This window comes from Chaetomium tenue (assembly GCF_020726465.1).
Source record: "Chaetomium tenue strain MPI-SDFR-AT-0079 chromosome Unknown F5144scaffold_3, whole genome shotgun sequence".
Taxonomy (NCBI): domain Eukaryota; kingdom Fungi; phylum Ascomycota; class Sordariomycetes; order Sordariales; family Chaetomiaceae; genus Chaetomium; species Chaetomium tenue.
The window spans coordinates 1441741-1464518 of record NW_027117331.1 but is presented as its reverse complement, the minus strand read 5'-3'; the positions used below and the strand labels follow the sequence as shown (position 1 = coordinate 1464518).

At 58.0% G+C, this 22778-nt stretch overlaps 10 protein-coding genes across 10 annotated transcripts; 4 read left to right on the top strand and 6 right to left on the bottom strand.

The window, feature by feature from the left end:
• Nucleotides 1-116: 116 nt before the first annotated feature.
• Nucleotides 117-1978, top strand: F5144DRAFT_611026 (XPC-binding domain-containing protein; the record flags this gene model as incomplete). Its single annotated transcript, XM_066791682.1, has 6 exons — nucleotides 117-322; nucleotides 455-502; nucleotides 672-744; nucleotides 807-886; nucleotides 947-1267; nucleotides 1316-1978. Exons 1-6 carry the CDS (start codon nucleotides 305-307, stop codon nucleotides 1976-1978), a joined length of 1203 nt encoding a protein of 400 aa, XP_066644529.1. The 5' UTR covers nucleotides 117-304.
• Nucleotides 1979-2506: 528 nt separating this feature from the next.
• F5144DRAFT_566833 (uncharacterized protein) lies at nucleotides 2507-5041 on the bottom strand. Its single transcript, XM_066788567.1, has one exon. It carries the CDS (start codon nucleotides 4809-4811, stop codon nucleotides 2841-2843), a length of 1971 nt encoding a protein of 656 aa, XP_066644528.1. The 5' UTR covers nucleotides 4812-5041; the 3' UTR covers nucleotides 2507-2840.
• A 151-nt stretch (nucleotides 5042-5192) lies between these two features.
• F5144DRAFT_566830 (BRE1 E3 ubiquitin ligase-domain-containing protein) lies at nucleotides 5193-8390 on the top strand. Its single transcript, XM_066788566.1, has 4 exons — nucleotides 5193-5587; nucleotides 5923-6066; nucleotides 6117-7787; nucleotides 7837-8390. The coding sequence occupies exons 1-4, from the start codon at nucleotides 5402-5404 to the stop codon at nucleotides 8008-8010; spliced, it is 2175 nt and encodes a 724-aa protein (XP_066644527.1). The 5' UTR covers nucleotides 5193-5401; the 3' UTR covers nucleotides 8011-8390.
• On the bottom strand, nucleotides 8121-9791 carry F5144DRAFT_171749 (uncharacterized protein). Its single transcript, XM_066782626.1, has 2 exons — nucleotides 9342-9791; nucleotides 8121-9246 (listed from the first exon to the last, which is right to left on the bottom strand). Exons 1-2 carry the CDS (start codon nucleotides 9444-9446, stop codon nucleotides 8416-8418), a joined length of 936 nt encoding a protein of 311 aa, XP_066644526.1. The 5' UTR covers nucleotides 9447-9791; the 3' UTR covers nucleotides 8121-8415.
• Nucleotides 9792-10421: 630 nt separating this feature from the next.
• On the bottom strand, nucleotides 10422-14757 carry F5144DRAFT_171706 (P-loop containing nucleoside triphosphate hydrolase protein). Its single transcript, XM_066782622.1, has 2 exons — nucleotides 12234-14757; nucleotides 10422-12159 (listed from the first exon to the last, which is right to left on the bottom strand). The coding sequence occupies exons 1-2, from the start codon at nucleotides 14633-14635 to the stop codon at nucleotides 10527-10529; spliced, it is 4035 nt and encodes a 1344-aa protein (XP_066644525.1). The 5' UTR covers nucleotides 14636-14757; the 3' UTR covers nucleotides 10422-10526.
• A 235-nt stretch (nucleotides 14758-14992) lies between these two features.
• F5144DRAFT_171732 (uncharacterized protein) lies at nucleotides 14993-15633 on the bottom strand. Its single transcript, XM_066782623.1, has one exon. The coding sequence runs from the start codon at nucleotides 15490-15492 to the stop codon at nucleotides 15154-15156; it is 339 nt and encodes a 112-aa protein (XP_066644524.1). The 5' UTR covers nucleotides 15493-15633; the 3' UTR covers nucleotides 14993-15153.
• Nucleotides 15634-16670: 1037 nt separating this feature from the next.
• On the top strand, nucleotides 16671-17907 carry F5144DRAFT_171735 (ribosomal protein L10-domain-containing protein). The gene is made up of 2 exons (XM_066782624.1): nucleotides 16671-17035; nucleotides 17108-17907. The coding sequence occupies exons 1-2, from the start codon at nucleotides 16845-16847 to the stop codon at nucleotides 17757-17759; spliced, it is 843 nt and encodes a 280-aa protein (XP_066644523.1). The 5' UTR covers nucleotides 16671-16844; the 3' UTR covers nucleotides 17760-17907.
• Nucleotides 17908-18312: 405 nt separating this feature from the next.
• F5144DRAFT_171740 (U1 small nuclear ribonucleoprotein of 70kDa MW N terminal-domain-containing protein) lies at nucleotides 18313-20326 on the bottom strand. The gene is made up of 4 exons (XM_066782625.1): nucleotides 19966-20326; nucleotides 19734-19861; nucleotides 19570-19675; nucleotides 18313-19372 (listed from the first exon to the last, which is right to left on the bottom strand). The coding sequence occupies exons 1-4, from the start codon at nucleotides 20225-20227 to the stop codon at nucleotides 18696-18698; spliced, it is 1173 nt and encodes a 390-aa protein (XP_066644522.1). The 5' UTR covers nucleotides 20228-20326; the 3' UTR covers nucleotides 18313-18695.
• A 329-nt stretch (nucleotides 20327-20655) lies between these two features.
• Nucleotides 20656-21635, top strand: F5144DRAFT_171508 (mitochondrial 54S ribosomal protein mL43). Its single transcript, XM_066782619.1, has 3 exons — nucleotides 20656-20775; nucleotides 20834-20916; nucleotides 20982-21635. The coding sequence occupies exons 1-3, from the start codon at nucleotides 20737-20739 to the stop codon at nucleotides 21271-21273; spliced, it is 414 nt and encodes a 137-aa protein (XP_066644521.1). The 5' UTR covers nucleotides 20656-20736; the 3' UTR covers nucleotides 21274-21635.
• On the bottom strand, nucleotides 21563-22555 carry F5144DRAFT_600996 (Triosephosphate isomerase; the record flags this gene model as incomplete). The annotated part of the gene is made up of 4 exons (XM_066791118.1): nucleotides 21563-21591; nucleotides 21647-22261; nucleotides 22354-22424; nucleotides 22518-22555. 4 exons carry the CDS (start codon nucleotides 22553-22555, stop codon nucleotides 21563-21565), a joined length of 753 nt encoding a protein of 250 aa, XP_066644520.1.
• Between the last annotated feature and the right edge of the window lie 223 nt (nucleotides 22556-22778).

Genomic DNA, 22778 nt, shown 5'->3' with positions numbered 1-22778 from the left:
ATCATCAGCTCGAACCCAGGCAAGGCTCGCCCCCAAGAGAGTGGGGCATGTGCACAGCTGCTAGGCGACAGCGGCCGCGTGCCCCCCAATTCCCCACCTTGCTCCAACCTAACTTGAGTTCCCTCTGCAATGGTTTCGTTGCTGCCTCCCTCTTGCCACAGAATCACCTTATCATAACACACAACAACTGAGCTCTACAATATCGTAGAACCATCGACGGCAGTCCTTGAAATCACTCGATTAATCGCCATCGCAACCCATCTACCGAAAAAATCAGCCGCTGGTGTTTATTACGTTGCCCATCATGAAGGTGACGTTTAAGGTTTGTTCGACCCGACTAGAGCTGGCGGCTCTTGCACAAAACCCCAACTCCCCACGCACTCCTTTTCGGCACTTCATCGCATGTTGAGGGTTGCTCTATGCCAGATGTTAATTTATGGCCGCCCGCATTTAGGACCTCAAACAACAGAAGTTCGTGCTCGATGTTGAGCCGACCGACCTTGTAGGTTACCCCTCTTCATCCCTCAATCCGAGCCCTCGCCCCGCCGCTATGACGCTACCTAGCCGACAACCACTTTTCGCGAATGCATACGACGGTGCCTCTTAGTCGGCTCGGCGGATCATCATAATTATGGGCTTGCGTTCTGGAGATAGACACTGACAAAATTCAGATTTCTGCTGTCAAGCAAAGGATTTCTGAGCAGCGGGGTTGGGACCCCAAGCTCCAGAAGCTGATCTACAGCGGTATGCGACCACTTCCCGTGCTTTGTTCTTGACTTGAACTGGTAGCTTACTTCGTGTTTAAGGCAAAATCCTAAAGGATGAAGACACCGTTGAAACTTACAAGATTGAGGAAAAAGGTTTTGTGGTTTGCGTCGTGAATAAGGTAAGTGCGAATAATCATCGGCGCCAACAGTTGACTCGAAGCTGACAGCACTTAACACAGCCCAAGCCTGCACCAGCGCCCGAGGCCTCTTCATCGGCAGTCCCGGCTACACCTGCCCCCGCACAAAGCTCTACACCGGCACCCCCGGCCGCCCCTGCGCAGACTTCCGGCACAGCTGCGGCTGTTCCGGCTACCCCGACCCCGAGTCGGACTGCCGCCCCCGAAGCGGCTCCCAACGATGCCAATGCTCTGGCTACAGGTGAGCAGCGCGCAGAGGCAATTGCCAACATGGAGGCAATGGGCTTTGAGCGGGCACAGATCGACGCTGCTATGCGCGCTGCGTTTTACAACCCCGACCGCGCCGTGGAGTACCTCCTGACCGTACGTTCTATCCTGGGTCGAAGCGGCGTTGCTACAAAAGGCTAGTAGCTAACTATCTATAAGGGCATCCCCGAACACCTTCAACAACCCGCCGCTGCAGCTCGTCAGGCTGCCCCAGCTGCCGCCTCACCTGCGCCGGCAGCAGCTGCTGGTGCGGGCGCCGAGGACGATGCCAACGTAAATCTATTCGATCTCGCCGCTCAACAAGGTCGTGGTGGCTCTGGCACACGCGGTGGTAGTGGCGCTGGTGCGGGTGCGGGTGCTGCCGCTGGTGCAGGCGCCGCCGCCGCCGCTGCCGCTGCCGCGGCGGCCGGTGGCCAAGGCCTGGGTAACCTCGAGTGGCTCCGTGCCAACGCACAGTTCCAACAGCTTCGCCAAGTGGTGCAGCAACAACCCCAAATGTTGGAGCCCATTCTCCAGCAGCTTGGTGCCGGCAACCCCCAACTTGCCCAGTTGATCGCTCAGAACCCTGATCAGTTCCTCTCCCTGCTTAGCGAGTCGGGGGGTGACGACGACGCGCCGCTTCCCCCTGGGGCCCACCAGATCTCCGTGACGGAGGAGGAGCGCGATGCCATTGAGAGGCTCACTCGACTTGGCTTTACGCAAGACCAGGCGATCCAGGCCTACTTTGCTTGCGATAAGAATGAAGAGCTGGCGGCAAATTTCCTCTTCGATCAACCCGATGACGACGAGGACGTCAACATGCCTTGATTTTTTCTTTCGTCATTTCGGAGTTCTTAGCGGAAGGGTTGTGATTCCCGGCCTTTGTGGTTTCTCGTGGAGATCTGGATGCGATATGGGAATTTGGGCTAGACGTCCTAGCTAGGGTTCGGTTCTCACAGCGAGATGAGTCGGGGATCGGTTAGCATGAGCATACGGAAATGGGGCTTCGTTGATGATGGCTACGAAACGATGCACCTTTTAAACCCCTTCCCCTGCAAACATATGGCGGTGGTTACTAGATCGATGGATGGCTGCCGTAGGTTTGCCCCCTCATACTAGATGGGGATAATAACGCCCGGTTTGCAATGCAGGAGAGGGATGGAGCGGATGAAATAGCGGCCTGGACAATGGATGTGAATCTCGGCCGTTCTGCTGCGGCACCTAGCTTGCGTAGGGATGGGTCGGGGGCCGGAGGATTTAGCCCTCGGAACATCTTAGAAATCAGTCGATGAATTCTAAACTGAGCGAGTGAACTTGGAAACAGCGGAGCGTTGTTGGGCACCTGTGTATGCAAACTCACAAACCACAGTACGGAATCGCTGTGTCTCCTGTATAGCCTACATTGGGGTAGGTAAGCCCCGTGCTCATTACCAACACACTATATCGCTTTTGTTACCCCTGGATTGCCGGCCATTTTGCGGCCCGGCCTTCGAATGTCTCCTTCTGTATACTGTGAAAAGGGTATCAATATAATCCATCCATCGGATTCCGCTTGTCTTGCCAACCAACCAACCCCAAGCCCGATCTCGCTCTAAGTGCACCGCGTCTCCAGGTTATCTCACGGGAAACCAAGGGAAAAAAAAGGACCCAGGCAAACCAAAGACACCGCCGAGGCCGAACCCAACCAATATCAAAGCCCCATCGGAACAGGGCCCTTCTTCTTCCTGCCCTTGCGCCCGCCCTTCTTGGGCCCCTCGCCGTCGACGGCGCTGTTGAGCTGGGCGAGGACCTCCTCCTTCTTGCGGCGGACCTCGTCGGCCTTTTCGTCCTCGAGGGCCTTCTGGCGGGCCTCGAACTCCTCCTCGGCCTTCTTCTGCTCGGCGTAGATGGCCTCGGCCGTCTCGTACTCCTGGCCGGTGGCGCGCTGGTACTGCTCCATGTCGAACGAGACCGTCTTCTGGCCGACGAGGGCGGCGGTGATGCGCTGCGGGTTGACGCGCTCCTCGCGGTTGAACTTGAGCTTGATGTGCTTGCGCGTCTTGCCCCGGAACATGCGGCAGATGGTGTCGAAGTCGGTGCCGAACGCCTGTAGGGCTTGGTAGAAGAGGTCGGTCTCGTCGTCGGTCCACTGCTGCGGCTTGAGGTTGCGCCGCAGGTAGGTGGCTGAGGTGGTGTGGTGTGTGAAGTCGTTCTCTTCGATCTCGACGAGGTCGCCTGCCTCTTCGCGCGCCCGTGCGTGCCGGTCGACTTGGAGGGAGCGGTGGTCGAGCACGATCTCGCCGTCGATGATTTGATAGGTTTCGCCAATCGGGGCGCGGGCGCTGCTGTCGGCGGGGGTTTCGGCGGGAGCGTCGTCGGTGGCAGAGGGAGTGGGTTGGGCGCTGCTGTTGAGGTCGGATGATGGTGTCGCGCCGGGGGCTTCGCCGGCTTCCGCCGTTTCGTCGCCTTCCTCGCCAGTTTGCTGTCGCTTCCTACGCTCGTTGTATCGGAGACGCTTAGCACGCTCGCGCTCCATAAGCTCGTCGTGCAGGCTGAACTTTTTGCCGATGTGCATATCCTTCGCAAGGTCGGCCATCTTAACTTGGGTGATGTCGATCTCGACGGCCTCCGCATCGGGCGGTGTGGCTTCCCGTTGCGGCCTCGGTGGCTTCTTCTTGTGTTGCCCTGCGTTCTCCTCCCCGTCGTCTTCTTCAACCTCCTCGTCTTCTACCGCGGACGCGCTACGCTTTCGGCTCCGTGTTTCCCTTCGGGCCGCCGGTTGGTGTCCTTCCTCACCTGGGGGCGGAGCGGCCCTCTTTCGTGGTCGTTTCCTTGAGGTAGAGGGATCTTGTTCGCCGGCATCTCCAACAGCGGCAGCGGCTGTTGTGCGTTTACGGCCACGCTTTGGTCTTGCGGTTTGGGAAGAGTTCGTTGCAAGCTCGGGCGCCGTTTCACTCGCCGGTTGCGCCTGTTCGCTGATAGGCGTCTCGGCAGGTGTTGCTGCAACCTGCGATGATCGGTCCGCCGGAGCAGCTGCCGGGGAATTGGGGGTCGAGGCCTGGTTGGCGATAGGGGGTGGCGTGGCTGTTGCAGTCGTGCTAGAGGCTTGTATCGTAGATAGAACCTCTGTGGAGGAAAGAGAATTGTTGGTTGAAGGGGCAACGGTAGCGGCAACCGTAACGGCCGGCGACCGATCATCCACGCGAGATTCGGAACGGCTATCTCTGTCTATTACTGGCGAGTCTGACGGTGGGTGTTGTTGGGCAGTACGCGAATTCTGGGCTGTGGTTTTTTCGAGTTGGCTAGCGGCTGCCTCACTCACAGACTTTTCGCTCGAAACCGCGGTGGTAAGACTCCCGACTCTGCCTTCTAGAACGGTTCCCGTGGACTGAGGTGCTAATTCCGCATCCCCCGATTCTATATGCTTCTCCTTCCCCTGCAGAGATGTTCCAATATCTTCAGAGGCGCCATCGGGCGGGACGGCAGCGCGGACTTCGACGGATGTGCTAGTGGCCGGGTGCGGGGCAGATTGGTTTTTCAAGGACGAGGATTCCTGAGGCACAGGTGTACTGTTGGACGAGGGCTCTGTTGTCGATGGACGCGAAGCGTTCTGGGAGCCTCCTTTGCCAGGCGGGCGACGGATAGCGGCCTTCGGCTTGAAGGCAGATTTCTTATTCAACATCTTTTCGGTTCACTGCCCCGCAGTCGTCGTTCGCTATCGTTGGAAACGTGCGCAGTTGCGCATTGCCCGAAATAATGACAGGAAAGGTCTAAGTCTCTCTGTTCCGGCCCCGAGAGTAGTCGGCACGGGGCGCGGGTGGTTGTAAAAACTCGCCCGGTCGAGACGGGTTGGCAGAATCTAAAAGTCGAATTGAATGAGTCTTTGCTGCAGCAAGTGCAGGGCATTTCAGATCGAAAGATGGCGCTCAAAAAGCGGGCGCGACGTGGGGCGAGGGTGATAAGACAATGGGTTGCTGAGCGCTAGGGCCAAATATGGTTAGCGTAATGCCGCAGCATTCGAAAATGACCCTTCCTTGGCCGAACATGCATGCAACTCGGCGGCCCGTTCTTTCTCTCGTTCCCTTTCCATTCCCAAACCGCACGCTCCTTTTCACCACCAGGCTCTTGCCTTTCAGCTTCATTTTTCTCGGGGCGTTGCCTGAGGCTTAGGACGACAGATCATATCCCGCCAATCCCCGTTAATCCGGCTTCGATTTTAATCATTTTCTTCTTTTTTACTGCTTTGTTCACCACGTCGCTGCGCTTTTTCTGATGCCGATTGCCACCTCTCCATCCGTGTTGCCCCGTCCTGCCACCTTCGCCAAGATGGAGGACAGGAAGAGACCCGCGTCTGGCGCGGTCGATGACTACGCTCCGCCGAGCAAACGACAAGCTGTCAACGGCGGCGGCAAGTCGAAAGACGACTCCGCCGACATGAAGGAAGAGGCCTGGATCGAGGTAAGTGTGTCACACGACAGCCCCTACTTCGTCATCCTTTGGCCATCCCGCACCCCCTCTCCCTCCCGAGACCTGGCCTATGGCGCCGTCGCGCTGATGCCGCGTCCATCTTGCGGCGACAGCTGGCATCAAACGCGGCGGTTTTGCTGCGTTTCTTTGCCTTGACTGTGGCTAATGCGCGGCTGGCTGGCAACAGCACGCCTGGCTCCCTCAGACCTCTCCCTGATCCCAGTGCCCTCATACCTCCAATCATTCCGCTTCTTCTTCGCTACGATGTACATGGAGACTCTTCGCATGGTTAGGGGCGACGGGTTGGCTGACATGGGTGTCTCCAGGAATACCAAAAGGGCGCCATATATCGCCAAATGCTCGAGTACAAGAGGGAAAAGATAAATCTAGAAAGTCGCGTCCAAGAGCTGGAGAAAGGTTCGACGGATCATGACGACCATATCCGGATAATCGACGCATGGGTGCTCCAGGTACGTCCCGACGTCCGACCGCCCCGTGGGCCCCCGCTGACCACGCTTAGCTGCTGCAAGAAATCGAGGTGTTGGTGGATGGCGCAATATCATCCCGTGGTTCGGCAGATTTAGCACCAGGATCCGCCCTTTCCTTCAAGGACAGTAAAGAATTCCAAAGGCACCTCAACGACAAAGGGAAGACCTTCAGATCAAAGACCGACGCCATACTGCAGCGCCTAGCTGGCGCGCGAGGTGAGGTCAAGCCGGAAGTAACGCAGCTCGAGTCCCAAATCAACTCTTTACTGGCGCGGCAGAAAGAATTGCTTGTCAAGGTCGATCGACTGGAGGCACAAAATGCGTCACTCTCGGAACAGTACGACAAGGCCACCCTGAAGGTCATCAAGGCGGAACGGAAGCTAGACCGGACGAAGAGCGCGCAAGTACAAAAACTGGAGCAGCAAGCCTTGGCTAGCGCCACGGCTCATCCGGCCACGAAGGACGAAAACGGCGCCAATTCCGGCACCGCGAACGGAGATAGCGGAGCGCTCAAGCTGCAGTATCAAGAAGCGATGGCCATCGTGGCCAAGCAAAAGCAGCAGCTCGAAGCTGCGTTATCCGAGAATAAGGCCCTGACTGACGAAAATTCGACTTTCAAGATCAAGAAGGAAGCCGTCACCGACGAGGAGTACGCCCGGACAGAGGTTTTCAAACATTTCAAGGGACAAAACGAGGACCTTATTAAGCGCATAAACCACCTGGAGGCGACGAATAAGCACTTGCGGGAGGAAGCGGAGAAGCTGCGCGGGGAAAGAACCGAATGGAAATCCAAGCTAGAAACCGAGGCCCAGGCCGCTACGCTAGAAGTGGAAGATCAGCTCCAGCAGAAAGACCAGGACCTCACCCGCATCCGCTCCGCCCGCGACGAACTCCTGGCAGAGGTCGCGATGCGCAAAGCCAGCCAGGACCAGGAGAAGACGGCTCTGACCCAGATCAAGGAGCTCGCGGAGGTCCAGGTAGACCGCATTGCCGAGCTCGAATCGGAACTCGAACGATTACGACCAACCGAGGACACGGCCATGTCGGACCCGCGCCCGGACCTCGAGGCTCTAGCTGTTGAGGACCTGCGGCAAAGATATGTGAAATTGGAGAAGGACTTCGAGGCGATCAACAAAGAATTACCACTCCTGGAGAAGTCGTATAAAAAGTCGATGGCGCTGGCGCACAAGAAGGTCATGGATTTCCAGCACCTCGAGGACCGAGTTGCGACGCTCACGGCCGAAAAGAGCAAAGCGGACCAGAAATACTTTGCTGCGCGAAAGGACATGGACATCCGAACCGCCGAGATCCGGACACTTCGAGCGCAAAACGGGAAAAGCTCCGAAATCATCTCCCAGCTCAAAGACGTTGAGATGCAAAACAGGGCTCTTATTGGCAGCCTCGAAAAGCAGATCGCAGCGTTAAAGCAGGACATCTCGACGGCTATGGCGGAGCGAAAGAAGCTAGAGCAGCTGAGTACCGAGGCGACACGAAGGGCGGATTCGTGCAAGTCTCAGATATCCAACCTCGCTGATCTCGTGAAAGCGAAGGACGCGGCGGTTGCCGCCATGAAAGAGCAGCTCCTGAAGGCCGAGACCGAGCTGGAGAAGGCCAAGGTTGACGTCAAGGAGATCGGCAAGGATTGCACGAAGTGGAAGCTCAAGTGCCAGAGCAATTCGTCAGAGGAGGAAGAAGCGCTGAGGGTGAGTTGGTCCGCCCGCGTTATGTTGAGTTGTCACTAACGATGTGCAGAATTTGGTGATTTGCTCTGTCTGCCGAAGCAATTTCAAAAACACGATCCTGAAGGGGTGCGGCCACGTCTTCTGCAACGGCTGCGTCGACGACCGGTTGGCAAACCGCATGAGGAAGTGCCCAAGTTGCAACAAGGCTTTTGACCGAACCGATGCTATGGCCGCCCATCTATAGTGACGTCCGATAAAGGCATGGCGACGAGCAGAGCACAAGTCCCGCCGAGGCGCAAACGCGCCCAGGGACGACACGACACAGCCCCGCCGTTTCCGCCCCACGGCTACGGCGGTGTGGGCGGACAAACGCGGCGCCGAGCGCAGGATTGACGACCAGATGCTTCTTGTACGAGCACGGCAATTGTACCTGTACCAATGTAATTTAGTGGTGTGTGATTAGGATCCGGGATGCGTTGATCAAGTGCGGTTAAGGTTGGGCAAACCCAGAAGGGTTTATCTACGAGCGGTGACTTATCGTTCACTTGGAGAGCAGGATATAGAACTGGGGTCATGAGGGGAGGAGCTACGATATTGTACAAAGCGGTCTATCGATACCTATCAAGCCTTAATTTTTCCCTCATTTTTCTCAACGGCGACTGGTCGATCCGAAGCCGGTGCTTTCGTGACGAGCGCCAGACCCTGAGCTGCTCGCGCTTGACGAGCTTTCGCCACCGCCATAGCCGGAGCCAGACCCCCAAGAAGGCCGATCATTGCGCCGGTTGTTGTTCCGCTGTCCGCGACTGCTACCAGCCGTGTACCCGGCCGCCGCACCGCTCGCCAAACCAGTCCAGAACCCAGGAGACCAGCCCCCACCCGACGACGACGACGACGACGGCTTCGGCCCCGAACCGGGATACGGCGGCGGCGGATCATCCCCACGCCCCCAACCACCACCACCACCACCGCCGCCGCCACCCCAACCCGGTCTGCCACCTCCACCACCACCACCACCACCGCCACCACCTGTTCCCGCCCAAGCATCAAGCCACCCAAACAAAATCACCAAGCACACCGAAATAAACACCACCCAAAACAGAAACGCCCCCCACCCCATCCCCTCCCCCTCCCCCTCATACCCACCACCACCACCCTGCCCCCCCTTATACGCCCCCTTAACCGCCCTCAGCGTATACTCCACCCCGCAACTCCCCCGCAACACATACGCATCATCCGCCGACGCGTACCCCTCGCACTGCACCTCGGTGCGGTCGAGCTCGATGCCTGCGGGGAGATTGGCCGTGCACGCCCACTCGATGTCTTGGGAGGTGTAGGACGCGCCTTGGTTCGTGCAGCGCATGGTTTGGATGGCGGCGCGGTTGCAGAGGGAAGGGCGGGAGAGGCAGGAAAGTTGGGGGATGGCGGGGAGGCGGCGCGAGGTGGTCTTTTTGGGGGGGGCGTGGAGGGTGAGGGATTGGACCTGTGGGGGGGGAGGTTAGTATCCAGTTATTGAGGGGGCGGATGGGATGGGATGATGGGGGTTTGGTTGAGAGGGAGAGGAGGTTAACAACATACCTCGGAGAGAAGGATTGCATTCTTGGGGCGCGCGGCGAGAGTGACGGAGGGGAGGGCCAGTATGAGGAGGGCGAGGAGGGACGAGGTTACTGCGTTGAGGCGCATGTTGACTGAGGCCCGGGGGCAGTGTCAGTGTGTCGGGTGTGCGATGGTAGGTTGATCTTTTGGTTGAGGCGGTTGTGGGTGTTAATTTTCAGGAGTGGTTGTTGAGTATCTCTAGAGTTGGCGACTGCTGATGGACAAACGGACCGGACCTTGAGGGGCGAACAGGTCGTAAATACTGAGTTGCAGATGAATGCGGCTTTGTCGCCGAGCGAAGCTACCCTCGCCTCAAAGGCCGGGTGGGAAGCGGAGAAAAAGACAAATGTTGAAATCTATTTTGAGGTGGTCCCTGTTTGCCTTTCTTTCACCAGGTTGAGAGGTACGACAAATGGTGTTTGTCGCAGGCCAAGCTGGATGTAAGTTGTGAGTGGCGATTGGATGTGTGGTTTGAAGAGTGGTGGGGGAAGTTGGAGGCCGTTTGACCTCTTGAAGTGCCTTTTGAAGTGGGAAAAGCAGCGGTGGCAAGGCGCAATTGCGCGTTGCTAGATTTGTTGACACGTCAGTCAATCGACATTCGAAACAAGCCACCTAGCTAGTTATTCGTGAATCCAGGGATGAGCCAGTCAAGCCAGGGCTGGAATAAAGGAAGTTCGGATTGAATGTTTGACTGATTGATTGATGAACCCCACTGGAGCTGAGGCTGAGGCCGGCCAGGGGTGTTTAGTTGGATGGAATACTTGGTGGGCTGTCTGACATGTCACTTTCATACTTATCACCTATCACATTTCAAAAACCTCATAAATTTATCAATATCACATCCCAAACTTGTGATTATCCATTTGTACTTGTCATATTAAGAGAAGCCGACTATAATGCTACCCGTAGTGTGATGCGGAGATGTAATGTACTCGTACACATCATACACACATGCTAATCCCAGTTATCCCTCCCTCTCCCAGGGTTGTTGCCGCCTCGTCTCTGTCTATCATCTTCCAAGTATGTGTGTGACATATGCCAGCCCGCTGCCTAAACGCCCCCAAAATTCAAAATGATATCTCGCTCGCTCAACATTGATTACCCCCCCAGTCTATCCACCCTCCTTCTTCTTCCTCTCCGCCTCCCCATGTTTCATCCACCCCCCTCTCATTGATGCTTCTCCAAGCTCTGCAAGTTGACCAACTCCGCATAGCGCCCATTCCGCTTCATCAGCTCGCCATGCGTGCCCTGCTCCACCACACGCCCCTGGTCAAACACATAAATAATATCCGCCTTCTGGATGGTACTCAACCGATGCGCCACCGCAATCGTAGTCCGCCCCTTGGCCGCCTTATCCAGCGCCGCCTGCACAACATGCTCGCTCTCCGAATCAAGCGCACTCGTCGCCTCATCCAGCAGCAGGATCTTGGGGTCGCGGATGAGGGCGCGGGCGATGGCGATGCGCTGCTTCTGGCCGCCGCTGAGCAGGGCGCCCTTGGAGCCGACGACGGTGTTGAAGCCGTCGGGCATGGACAGGATGAAGTCGTAGATGTTGGCCTCCTGGCAGGCGAACTTGATCTGCTCGTCCGTGACCTCGCCCGCGGCGCCCAGGATGATGTTGTCGCGGATCGTGCCCTGGTAGAGGGTCGGTTCTTGGGATACGAGTGCGATGAAGCTGCGGTACTCGTTGACGTTGAGGCTGCTGATCTCCTTGCCGTCGATGAAGATGCCGCCCGCGAGCGGGTCGTAGAAGCGCTCGAGGAGGGCGATGGTGGTGGATTTGCCGCAGCCTGATGCGCCGACGAGCGCGACGTACTGGCCGGCGGAAACGGAGAGGTTCAGGCCGCGGAGTACGGGCTGCTCGGGCCGGGTCGGGTAGCGGAAGTGCACGTCGCGGAACTCGATGTTGCCCTCGGTGGACTCGAGCTTCTCGCCGCCCGCCGACCACGTGTCGACCACGGGCTTGCGGTCGAAGAGCGTCTTGAGCTCGCGGGTCGCCTCGACGGCCTTGCCCATGTCGGGGGCGAAGCTGAAGACGGAGCCGGCCGACTGCGCGCCGAAGATGACGGACGAGAAGACGATGAAGAACTGGAACATGTTGTACTCGTACTTGGCGATCAGGGTGCCGCCGTACCAGAAGCCGAGCGCGAAGGCGAGGAACATGAAGGACTGCGACGCCGCGTATAGGAGGCTGGACTTGAGCACCGACACGAGGCTGGAGCGCTGCTGCACCGCGAGCGACGCCTTGTACTGGTTGAGCACGTCGTCCTCGCGCGTCAGCGCCGCCACGGTGCGCATCGCCGTGATGGCCTCGGAGGCATAGCTGGCCGAGCCGGAATAGGCGCGCTTCGCGCGGCGCTGGTAGTGCGCCAGCATCCAGAAGCGGAAGAAACCGCAGCCGATGACGATGGGCATGGTGGCGATGCACACGAGCGCCAGCTTCCACCCGATCGAGAGGGCGACGACGCAGGCGGCGATGAGCGTGGTGGACACCATGATCAGGGTGCCGAGGGTCGCGCCGCTGAGGCCGGCGACGTGGGTCGTCTCGGTGCTGAGGAATGAGGTGAGCGCGCCGGCCGAGTTCTCGTCGCGGTCAAAGTACTCGACGTCCTGGCGCAGCATCGTCCGGAACGACTTGTCCCGGACTCTGTGGATCAAGCGCTCACTGCACTTGGCGAAGGCGACACCCTGCGTGACGAAGGAGATGAACATGACGATGGCGAGCATTAGGTACATGAGGGACCAGAAGGACGCTTCGGACTGGATGGTAGGGATCGACTCCGGGGTGACGGGTACCGAGCTGATTTCGATTAGTTAGCATTTAGAGTTCCACGAGCTGGCTAGCTAGCCATGGATGAGAGCAGAAAAACTTACAGAGCGCTGATGAGCTTGGCGAAGAAGACGGCTTGGGTCGGGTTACCACAACCGCAAATGGCCGAAAAGAAGAGACCGATCATCATGAGCTTCCACTCCTCTTTGTTGAAGCTGGCGATCACCTTGATGAGCGTCCCGAGGCTGTACTGCTTCTTGGCGTCGCCCGACTTGCGTCCCGCTAGGGCCAGGGAACTAGCACTCTGCTGCGTCTGGCTGCGGTTGAGCCTGGCTTGGATGTCGTCCTCGGGGTCTTCGGGCACGCCGGCGCCGCTCGCGCTCTTGCGGGTCGACGACTTGCGGAGGAGAGCCGACTCGACCTTCTCCAGAGCCTCCTCCTCCTCGACCGTCATCTCGTTGACGGCCGCGATGGCCTGGGCCGTGACGAGGTTGTAGTATGCGCCGCGCTTCTCGAGGAGCTCGTCGTGCGTGCCCTGTTCGACGATCTGGCCCTGCGACATGACGACGATGTTGTGTGCGTCCTTGATGGTCGACAGCCGGTGAGCGATGGTGATGGTGGTGCGGCCCTCGGCGGCAACCTCGAGGGCAGCCTGTACGACGCCTTCCGACTTGGTATCCAGGGCGCTGGTTGCTTCGTCCAGAAGAAGGATCTTGGGATCCGAAACCACGGCACGGGCGATGGCGATACGCTGCTTCTGCCCACCGCTGAGCAAGAAACCGCGCTCGCCGACGTTCGTCTCGTATCCCTCAGGGAGCGAAGTGATGAAGTCGTGAGCGTTGGCCTTCCGGGCGGCGTCCTCAATCAGTTCCTTTTGCTTCTCCGCACCCTCGTTCTCCCACTTTGTCCCGATCAGGCCGTGGCGGATGTTTTCGTAGATGGTGGTGCCGAAGAGAGTGGGTTCCTGAGATACCAATGCGATCTGTTGACGCAACCAGCGGAGGTTGAGAGTCGAGATGTCCACGTCATCGAGATACACGGCTCCCTCGAGGGGCGAGTAGAACCTCTCGACAAGTCCGATAATGGTCGACTTGCCGCTTCCCGAGGCGCCAACAAGCGCAGTCGTCTTGCCGGCGGGGATGGTGAGCGAGACGCCGTCCATGACCACGACGTCGGGGCGCGAGGGGTAGACATGCTTGACGCCCTCCAGACGGATAGTGCCGGCCACCTTTTCCAGCTTGGTGCCCTCGGTGCTCGACGGGTCGATCGGGGACTGGCGGTCGATGGTGCTGTAGATCTTGGCGGCGGCGCCGAGTGCCGTCGTGAAGGCCTGGAGGTTGGGCGCAACGTTTCCGAGGTTGAAGGCACCGATCATGACGCTCATCATGACAATGAGGACCTTGCTGAGAGGGACCTCCCCGTTCACGAGGAAGCGCGAGCCCATCCAGAAAGCCAGACCGTAGTTGAGGTAGAGGATGGTCATCATACCGGCAATCATGACGCCGAGCGTGCTCTTGAGCTTGAACCCGAAGCCCTCGGCACGGATGAGATGTGTGTCGTACTGCTTGGCCAGGCGGTCCTGGGTGCCAAAGGCGATGGAGTTGCGGACACTGCTGATGACCTCCTCGGCAATGGAACCGCCCTGGGCGTACGAGGCGATGTTCTGCTTCGAGAACCTGACAATGAACCGCGAGCCCGTGCCCATGCAGAGCATCAGCGCCACCACGGTGCTGAGCAGGATGAGCGTCAACTTCCAGAAGCTGACGAAGCCGATGACAAACGCAGCGACAAAGGTCGCGACAGCCGCGAGGGTGAGGCCGACCTTCTCCGAGATACCCTCCTGGATCAGGTTGGTATCGGCCGTGATGCGCGTGGTGACCTCGCCGGCGCCGAGCTTATCGAAGAAGCCAATGTTCTGCTTCATGCAGCTCTGGAGGTAGTGCTCGCGGATCTTGGCGCTGATGTGCTCACCCGTGTAGATGAAGCCGACGGTGGCGACGTAGGAAGTGACGAACTCGCCGATGGCCAGGTAGACGAAGTAGAGCACCAAGCTGCCCAGCTCGCTGTTGAACTCGGCCTCTGACATGGTGGTCCCCGGGGTGAAATAGGTCTGAAAGGTCCCTTGGAGGTTGCCGAAGATGATGGTCATCAGGGGGAGGGCGGCACCGGAAGCGATGGCGCAGATGGCGGACACGAAGATGATGAGCAGGTCATTGCGTGATGAGTAGCGGTAGAGGGTGGCCATCCCGACCTTGACGTCGGGGGTGTAGACCTGGTCTTTGAGGATCTTGGCCTCCCTCTCGGGGAGGTGGGCGAAGGGGTCGGCCTCGACTTCTTCATCTTTGGTCGCGACAACTTTGCTGTCGGCTTTGGCGAGGTCTATCGCAACTTCCTTGTGGTGTCCGTTGCTGTTTTCTGTCGAATCCCCGTTGCTCGAGCCACGTACTGATGGGACGCGGTCCGGCGTGGGCGCCGCGCTCTTCTCGTTCAAGTCGGCGGCGGCCATGGTGTGGGAGTGAGAGGGGTCGCTTTCCTCCCAAACGGCTTTAGCTTAGAACTATGTCCGAAGCAAAACGCGTTCAAAATGCAGGGCTCAGGTCGAGCAGCTCGCTCGACTTTACACAATGTGTTGCATCAGCCGATGGATGGGATGGGATATCGTAGGGCTATGATGATGATGCTTGATGGGGGAGGAGGGGAGGGGGGAGGTTTAATAAATAAACAAAGACAAGGTTGTTGAAAGTCAGAGCATGCATGGGAAAAAAGAGACAGACAGGCTAGTAAACGCGCCTCGGGTCCGATGTGAACTTTATTTGAAGTTAGTTGTGCCGACCCCCATCCATCCACTCTTGCCTCCCCCCCCATTCCCCCATCTCCCATCCCTACCTTACCCTTCCCATCACTTTGTTCAAAAACAGAATGGCGCCCCAATGGTAGGGTCTCAGGAAGCTTGAGAAAGCTGACCGCACGAGGATCTTGCCGATCCAACCGAACAAATCCGGTATGCGTAGCATGCCCAGGGAGTCATCGCCGGTGTTCGCACTCGCCACCGGGCCGATGTTGCTTTCGAGAAGTCCCCGGAGGAATGAGAAGAAAGAAACGGAAACATCTGCGTGCGGCTTGTGCTCGCTTCCGCTTCCAGGGCCGCTGCTGACCAGCCAAACGGAACACCCTAGCCCGATGCCCCACCACGCAAATTACAGGGTCCCGTCGCCGATGCCCGAGAGGGGACTTTTTGGATATTTGACCGCTTCCAAACAAGAACTTTCCCAGGAGCCCAGCTGGCTTTTGACTTTCACACAACCTAGCCAACAGCATAACTAACAAACCATCGTGAACCGAGCGCATTCGGACCCAGCTCATGGATGGAAGAACCACTCAACACATCTCGTACGAATTGCATCCCATGTTGGGTTGGGTGCCAATGGACAAGGCACAACCTGTCAAAGTCCCCATTCGGAATACAATCTGACCCCTCCATGAGTTATCGCCTTCTCCGAATGACGCATTCCATCAGTAAGGTGAGAAAGGGAGGATTCTTGAATGTGGTGTAACCATGCAACCATCCATCCACTCGGCGAGGCAGAGAACGTGGGCCAAGGCTTCCCGGAAAACCGGGGCCCCGGGGTTTAACAACCTCCGAGATGATTCAGTCGGAGACCGTGGATTATCCAGCCTTTGCCGCATTCAGGAGGTGGGAACGAAGAGACCTTGCAATCCTTTGCAAACGGCAACTGGACCGCCTACGAAGCACATACGAACCGAGAGACATATTTTTAACTCAATTGGGATCAATCCATGGAGAGAGGGAAAAAGATCGGGGATCTGGAACACGGACGCTCTCCCCGAAGCCCTCGATAAGCTCCCGAACTTGGCACTTGGCGATGCATGGCTCCCGGGCCGTTGTTTGACAGCTGTGATTCCATGTCCCGTCGTGGGAATGGGGGCCTACCTTGTGTCACGATGCGGCTGAAAAGAACCTCATCCGTTTGTCACCAACAGGGCTACTGTGTACATAACTTGTCATAATGATGCCTGGGAGGCTCTGTTTCACTTTGCCCCACGCCGAACACCGCTTCACGTACGGATATAAACGGAATTTAAATTTGCTACGCGTATTCGAGAAGCATTGAATACGCAACACGCATCTCGGTTAAGAACCCGACCCGGCCTGTCCCCTGTCCCTTCAGCCCTGCCTCACTGGTCGTTGAATCCTTCAAAGAAAGATGGAATGATTGGGAATGGAGAATGATTCCCCCTAAATCCTGAACATGCGGCCGGGTCCACGGGGGTAGGTTGCGACTATTTCCGGTGTCAGTCGGGGGGCGGCTGCTTCCAGGCCTTGGGCCCAGAACCATGCCCGACATGGGTCAACCAACCATCCGTCTCCATCGGCCCCAATTGCCCGTGGAACCGATGGTCGTTCGGGTTGGAAAAACAAGACCCCTATCGTAGCGGGGCTGTTCTAATCGGTGGGCTTCCGGCGGGGACCCAGCGACACCGCCCAAAAATTCCCATGGCAGAAAAAAATCCCCAGTTGAGACCGACTTGAGTGCAAGTTGGTGGTTGCTGGAGACCAGAGTACCTGAAGCTCCGTTGACGATTCTACACAACAACATCACCACCCCAATTTAACCCCTCCATTACCGTCACCCGACATCAATCGAAATCAACCACCACCGAAACACTAATACAATAACAAAACTGCCGCCACCATGCCCAAATCAAAACGCAGCAAGGTCTTCCACCTCACCCAGGTGACCAAGAAGACCCGCGAGCAAAAGGACAAGCTCTTCTCCAACATCCGCGAGTGTGTCCCGCAGTACCAGCACTGCTTCGCCTTCAGCATCGACAACATGCGCAACAACCACCTCAAGGAAGTCCGCCACGAGCTGTCCGACTGCCGGTAATTCTACCCCACCACCAACCACACCAAACCCAAACCCCCCAACTAACAACCCCCCTCCCCCCCCCGCAGCATCTTCTTCGGCAAAACCAAACTCACCGCCCGCGCCCTGGGCACCACCCCCGAAGACGCCCAAGCCGACGGCATCGACCAACTGACCCGCTACCTGGCCGGCTCCGTCGGACTGCTCTTCACCAACCGGGCCCCCTCCGCCATCGAATCCTACTTCTCTTCCCTCACGCACGTCGACTTCGCGCGCGCCGGCACGGTGGCCTCCCGCACCGTAACCGTGCCCCCCGGGCTGGTGTACTCGACGGGCGGGGAGGTGCCGGCGGAGCACGACGTGCCCGTGGCGCACACGTTGGAGCCGGAGCTGCGGCGGCTGGGGATGCCGACGCGCATGGTGAAGGGCAAGGTTTGTTTGGGGGGCGATGAGAGTGGGGAGGGCAGTGCGGAGGGGTATACGATCTGTCGGGAGGGGGAGGTGTTGGATTCGCGGCAGACGCGGTTGTTGAAGCTGTTTAGTGTGTGTATGAGTGAGTTTCGGGTCGGGTTGTTGGCGTATTGGAGCGCGGCGAGTGGGGAGGTGACGGAGTTGGAGGGGGCGAAGGAGAGGTTGGCGATGTTGCAGCAGCAGCAGGCAGGGAAGGGGAGCGGCGGGAAGGGAAAGGCGAAGGAGGGTGATGATGATGAGATGGAGGAGGATGAGGAGGATGAAGAGTAGGCTAGGCGTGAGGTGGGGAGGAAGCAAGGAGGCGATCTGTTTGTTTCATTGATTGTGCATATAGGGGTACTTTTGCATGATACCATAGCTTTTTCTGGGCTTGGGTTTTCGGGTACTGGCGTCTGGGAGGCGGGTAAAAAGAAAACGAGGGCGGGAATAGAGCAGGTCATTGCCGTCAGTCAGTCACTCACTCGGAGCCCCGCTGCACTACTAGTTCGTCGTCCACTACCTAAGCATTCTGCTTCTCCTGGCAACACAGGACGGACAGCTCTGCAAAGCTAGACTGAAAGGACTGAATGCGAATACGACTCAACGCAGGAAGGAAACTTACACATCAAGGGGCCACCATATATATATATACACACATCCCGGGGCCAAAGCCTAGGTTGCCCGCCCTCCTCCACCAGGCCAGTAGCAGGAAACAAACGAGTCCCTTACCTCTGACCTACCTTCACGTCGTTCTCATTGGGCAAAACGATTATTACCTAACATCGCTTCCTTGCTCCGTTTTGTTACAGGCATCAAGAAGTAAATAAATACAAGACGAAGAATGATTACCTTCCCGCGAACTCTTTTGTTCGTACTCGTGGCACAAAGGCATTGTAGCAATTCGGCCGTGGCACGGCTGGCCTGATTGTTTGGTTGGGTGGGTCTTTGGGCGACAAGAAATATCCGGGCAGTGAGCCGTCCGGTTCGGGGTGACGTGAGAAACTTCCTGGAGTGCTAGACATGGCGCTAGTCTGATGGATGAGGAGATGATACTTTGAGGCCGGACGGCATCTGCTGCTGCCGGCCAAAAAGTGGCCTTTCCTTTGTTGGCGAGTCGGTGTTTTGACGAGACGGCTTACCCTCATTGTCGGGACGAGACGAATCAGGGAGACGAAGAAAACGACAGTGAAGAAAGTGATACCCACCACAAGACATGAGCCAGTCTTGTTAGTAGCGTCGCAACTTCCTGGGGTCTTCGTAGCCGCCGTCGAAGCCGCGCTTCCGGGAGTCGTCGTGGTCTCTGGGCCGGTCGTAGTCTCTGCCACCGCTGCCGCCGTACCCACCATTCTCGCCGCCGCCGCGGGGTCGGATGGGCTCCATGTTGCTGCCAGACTGCCGGGGGTTGCGGTCGCGGAAGCCTCCGCCGCCAGATCTGTCATCATATGAGCGCGAGCCGCCACCGTCACGGCCATACCCACCACCCCCTCCTCCTCTGGGGCCGTCCCGATGGCCGTCGCGGCCGCCGTAGCCACCGCCGCCAGGTCCGCTGGGAGCGTTAGGGGGACCGCCGAAGCCACGATCGCGGTTTCCATACCCGCCGCCGCCGGGACCGCCGGGACCACCAGGGCCGGAGCGAAACCCACCCCGGTCTCCAAAGCCGCCGCCGCCGCCACGGAATCCACGATCGCGTCCTCCCCGGAAGCCGCCCCCAAAGCCGCCACGGAACCCACCACCGAAACCGCCGGGACCCATGGGTCTGGCCATAGACGCCTTGGTGTATCCGCGACCGCCGAGACCACCTCCCAAGCGGCGGGGCTTCCACCCTTTGACGGTTCTGCCCCTCTCAACATCAACCTTGATGCGGCGGTCCTTGATGCGGATACCATCACATCCTTCCAGAGCAGCTACTCGCGCACGCGCCAGATGCGCAGTTGTCAGTAACGCCTTACCATGAGATGACTTGTTACCTTTGCGGTAGGAGGGTGGGGTGGAGGGAAGGGAAAAGAAGGGAGGACTGGCAAGCTTGAGGGCCGTCATCGTCCTGGGGTGGGTTCCGGCAAGCGGCGGGATGGCAGTGTCAGAATCAAAGTGGCAGCATTACCTCTCATGTCCTTCTCGCGCTCGAACACTACGAAGCCGTAGCCGCGGTGGGGTTTCTTCTTCTTGTTTCCCTTCTCGTGGGCATGGGTATCACGGATGATGCGGATCTGTTGAGGTCAGCCCATCGTCCACGGCAAGGGGAGGGTGAAGCGACGGGGTACGTACGCGCTCAATGGGCCCAAACCGTCCAAATTCGCGCTCCAGATCCTTCTCATCGGCGCTGTAATCCAGACGCGCCACGATCAACGTCTTGAACGCATCACCACGGATGTTAGGATCGTCATGCGGCGAGTCTAAGCAAACACAACAAATTAGCTCCACGATCAACCAAACCAACCCATCAACCGAACCACCCCACCGTCAAAAGCAAAGGGAAAGGCAAAAAAAAAAAACACACAATTCTTCGGCCCCTCCGTAACGGCCTCCTCCACCTGCTGCAGCTTCTCGCGCTTCTTGCGGTCGCGGGCCTCGAGCCAGCTCTCGGACGGGTGGTACTCGTACTCGCGCTCGTACTCGGCCAGGGCGGGCAGGAACTGGGCGACGCCCGACACGGCGGCCGTCTTGCGCAGCTCGGGCGCGTGGTCCGAGGGCGGCACCCAGCGCAGCGGCGGGCGCGGCGCGAAGAGCGCGAGCAGGTTGGGCGGGAGCCGGTCCGTCATTGTTGCGTTGCGGGGGGCGGGCGGTGCTGTGGCCGAGTTGGTTTCTCTTTTTTTTGGGGCTGTTTTTTTCTACACTTGCTACGCGGGTTGTTGGGGCTGTCGTGGTCGAGGGATGAGATTCGCAAGGGGTGTTGTCGAGGGCGAAATTCCAACTAGCAGGTTGATGCTGGGTGCTGGTTGTTGATTAGTATAGTGCCCAATGATGAGTGCGAGACTCGGTTGGTTGGCTCGCGATGGGCATCGGCGAGGTGTTTGGTTGGAAACGAAGAAAGGGACTCGAGACAAAATGGGAAGCTCGCGATGGAAAGAAAGCATGCCTGGCCTGCCGCGCGCGGCCCTGGATTGGACCGTGCACGTTGTTCACTTGTTCAAGAGACTCGAGTTGTGGCCAATAATGTGGCCCTGGGCCCGCTTATTTTTCTGCCGCGTTTGAGCCGGGCCCTGGGCATTTTCTACCGCTGCAACTCGCGATATTACTAGGTCATGCTCTCCGGACGACGACGGCGACGATGACGGTAAGGGCATTACAACAAATCTCCACCGGCCGGGTAAGATAGTCCAAAAATCACAATTTATTCACTCTCACAAGTGCTGACCATGGCCTAGAATGGCGTCGGAACCTTCATCTTGCAATGCAAGAAGATGGACTTTCACTACTGTGACTGGGCGGGCAGTTCCAAGGGCATGAAGTACATCACTTTTGTTTCTTCTGTAGATGTCGGTAATTAATTCATTTGTACTAACTAATTCCCAGCGGCTTCATCAAGTCCCTACTCCCCAAGTTCGCCGCCTCCAACGCCCAAGTCGAGTTCGCCGTCTCGCCCCGGCCGTCCAAGCACCCTGTTATTATCGCACAGTACATCAACGGCCGCGAGAAGTCTATCTGCGTCCGCAACATGGAGCCGTATGAGATCCTCAAGAAAGCCGAGATTCTCCGCGACGGCAGCGGCGAGAAGAACCGGAGGACCGCCAAGCCCGTGCAGAGTATCAACGAGTCCGTCAGAGGCGTATGGTCCCCGTACCACGGGAATGGGTTGAAGGTATAAGGGCTCGGGGTTGTGGGAATGGTTGTATAAAAGAGTGTGCATATGGCGCAATGATTTGTAACAATACGAATACTCATGCAGCAATGCTTGCTCGGGCTGGAGTAACGGTGTATGTACCACATGGTCCAGGAAAGGATAGAAAGGCACATATGCGGGTTTGGTTGGGTTCATTAAGTTTTTTTTGCTCATCTCCATATCCTCGCGGGTGCAATCCCGTTCTTTCCCTTTTCAATTGCCCCAGGCGCCTTACATGCCTGTCCCTACGTTGCCCCTTCCTTAGCTGAGACGCTTACAGGTTGGAGTTGATGATGTCGACGACTAGTTTGGTTAGCTTTAATACACAACAGTGCTTGGGTGAGGTGAGGGGGCATACACTCGGGCTTCAAGCTGGCACCGCCAACGAGGAAACCGTCAATGTCCTTCTCCTTGGCCAGGTCCTTGCAGTTCTTGCCGTTGACGCTGCCACCGTAGAGAATCCGGGTCTCCTCGGCGACGGCGTCGCTGACCTTGGCCTTGAGCCACTTGCGAATGGCCTCATGCACCTCCTGGGCCTGCTGGACGGTGGCGACCTTGCCGGTGCCAATGGCCCAGATGGGCTCGTAGGCGATGACGATCTTCTTCCAGTCGTCACCCGAGACCTTGGCGGCGAGGGCGGCCAGCTGGCGCTCGACGACGGCGACCGTGTTGCCGGACTCGCGCTCCTCGAGCGACTCGCCGCAGCACCAGACCACGCTGACGCCGCCGTCGATGGCGGACTTGGTCTTGGAGGCCACCACCTCGTCCGTCTCGCCCAGGATGGTCCGGCGCTCGGAGTGGCCCAGGATGGTCCAGTGGATCTCGCTGTCCTTGAGCTGGGCCACGCTGATCTCGCCCGTGTAAGCGCCGTTGGGCTTGTCGTAGACGTTCTGCGCCGACACCTGGACGGTGGCCTGCTTCACCTCGTCTTGCGCGAGCTGGAGGTAGAGGGCCGGGGGGGCGATGACGACCTCTGCGAGTGAAGGGGTTAGCGAGCTCTCACTCCCATCCCATTCCCCCCCACCCACTTCACCAGCTTCCTTAACACTGCGAGGACTAACATACCAACATTGGGATCCAATTGCGCCTTGTTCAAGCCCTGAACAATGCTCTTGATGGACTCCTTGGTCCCGTTCCTAGTTATCGCGGTGGTCGGGTCAGCTCGCCGGAGCTTCAACGCGGGGTTTTGTACACTTTCGGGTCATGGCGGGGTAAAGCGGCCCACGTACATCTTGAAGTTACCGCCGACAAAGAACTTGCGAGCCATGGTGGGCGGTTGTTTCGGTTGTAGGATAATAGGGTTCGAAAAAGGGAGAGTAAGAGTATCAGAATCAAAGTCTGGTTGAGTGTTGAAGGTATTGAATAGAGAAGTTGTCTGGAAGTGGAAGTGGGATGGGGAGCTGCGGGACTAAAAAGTGGTGCTCAGCTCCAGCGGGATTTGGTGCAACCGTGAAGTCCACCCCACGCAATGGAGCACCTGCACGTCAGTC

Excerpts from the sequence above, each read along its gene's own strand:
- F5144DRAFT_171732 (XM_066782623.1), bottom strand. The coding sequence starts at position 15,492 with ATGAGCTGGGTCCGAATGCGCTCGGTTCACGATGGTTTGTTAGTTATG.
- F5144DRAFT_171735 (XM_066782624.1), top strand. The coding sequence starts at position 16,845 with ATGCCCAAATCAAAACGCAGCAAGGTCTTCCACCTCACCCAGGTGACC. Across the intron at positions 17,036-17,107 it reads CACGAGCTGTCCGACTGCCG|CATCTTCTTCGGCAAAACCA; the intron begins GTAATTCTACCC and ends CCCCCCCCGCAG.
- F5144DRAFT_171749 (XM_066782626.1), bottom strand. The coding sequence starts at position 9,446 with ATGCGCCTCAACGCAGTAACCTCGTCCCTCCTCGCCCTCCTCATACTG. Across the intron at positions 9,247-9,341 it reads ATGCAATCCTTCTCTCCGAG|GTCCAATCCCTCACCCTCCA; the intron begins GTATGTTGTTAA and ends CCCCCCCCACAG.
- F5144DRAFT_566830 (XM_066788566.1), top strand. The coding sequence starts at position 5,402 with ATGCCGATTGCCACCTCTCCATCCGTGTTGCCCCGTCCTGCCACCTTC. Across the intron at positions 5,588-5,922 it reads AGGAAGAGGCCTGGATCGAG|GAATACCAAAAGGGCGCCAT; the intron begins GTAAGTGTGTCA and ends GGGTGTCTCCAG. Across the intron at positions 6,067-6,116 it reads TCGACGCATGGGTGCTCCAG|CTGCTGCAAGAAATCGAGGT; the intron begins GTACGTCCCGAC and ends GACCACGCTTAG.
- F5144DRAFT_171740 (XM_066782625.1), bottom strand. The coding sequence starts at position 20,227 with ATGACGGACCGGCTCCCGCCCAACCTGCTCGCGCTCTTCGCGCCGCGC. Across the intron at positions 19,862-19,965 it reads TACGGAGGGGCCGAAGAATT|ACTCGCCGCATGACGATCCT; the intron begins GTGTGTTTTTTT and ends GTGTTTGCTTAG. Across the intron at positions 19,373-19,569 it reads GCGCGAGAAGGACATGAGAG|CTGCTCTGGAAGGATGTGAT; the intron begins GTAATGCTGCCA and ends GTGCGCGAGTAG.
- F5144DRAFT_171508 (XM_066782619.1), top strand. The coding sequence starts at position 20,737 with ATGACGGTAAGGGCATTACAACAAATCTCCACCGGCCGG. Across the intron at positions 20,776-20,833 it reads AACAAATCTCCACCGGCCGG|AATGGCGTCGGAACCTTCAT; the intron begins GTAAGATAGTCC and ends ACCATGGCCTAG. Across the intron at positions 20,917-20,981 it reads GGCAGTTCCAAGGGCATGAA|CGGCTTCATCAAGTCCCTAC; the intron begins GTACATCACTTT and ends ACTAATTCCCAG.
- F5144DRAFT_566833 (XM_066788567.1), bottom strand. The coding sequence starts at position 4,811 with ATGTTGAATAAGAAATCTGCCTTCAAGCCGAAGGCCGCTATCCGTCGC.
- F5144DRAFT_171706 (XM_066782622.1), bottom strand. The coding sequence starts at position 14,635 with ATGGCCGCCGCCGACTTGAACGAGAAGAGCGCGGCGCCCACGCCGGAC. Across the intron at positions 12,160-12,233 it reads GCCAAGCTCATCAGCGCTCT|CTCGGTACCCGTCACCCCGG; the intron begins GTAAGTTTTTCT and ends AATCGAAATCAG.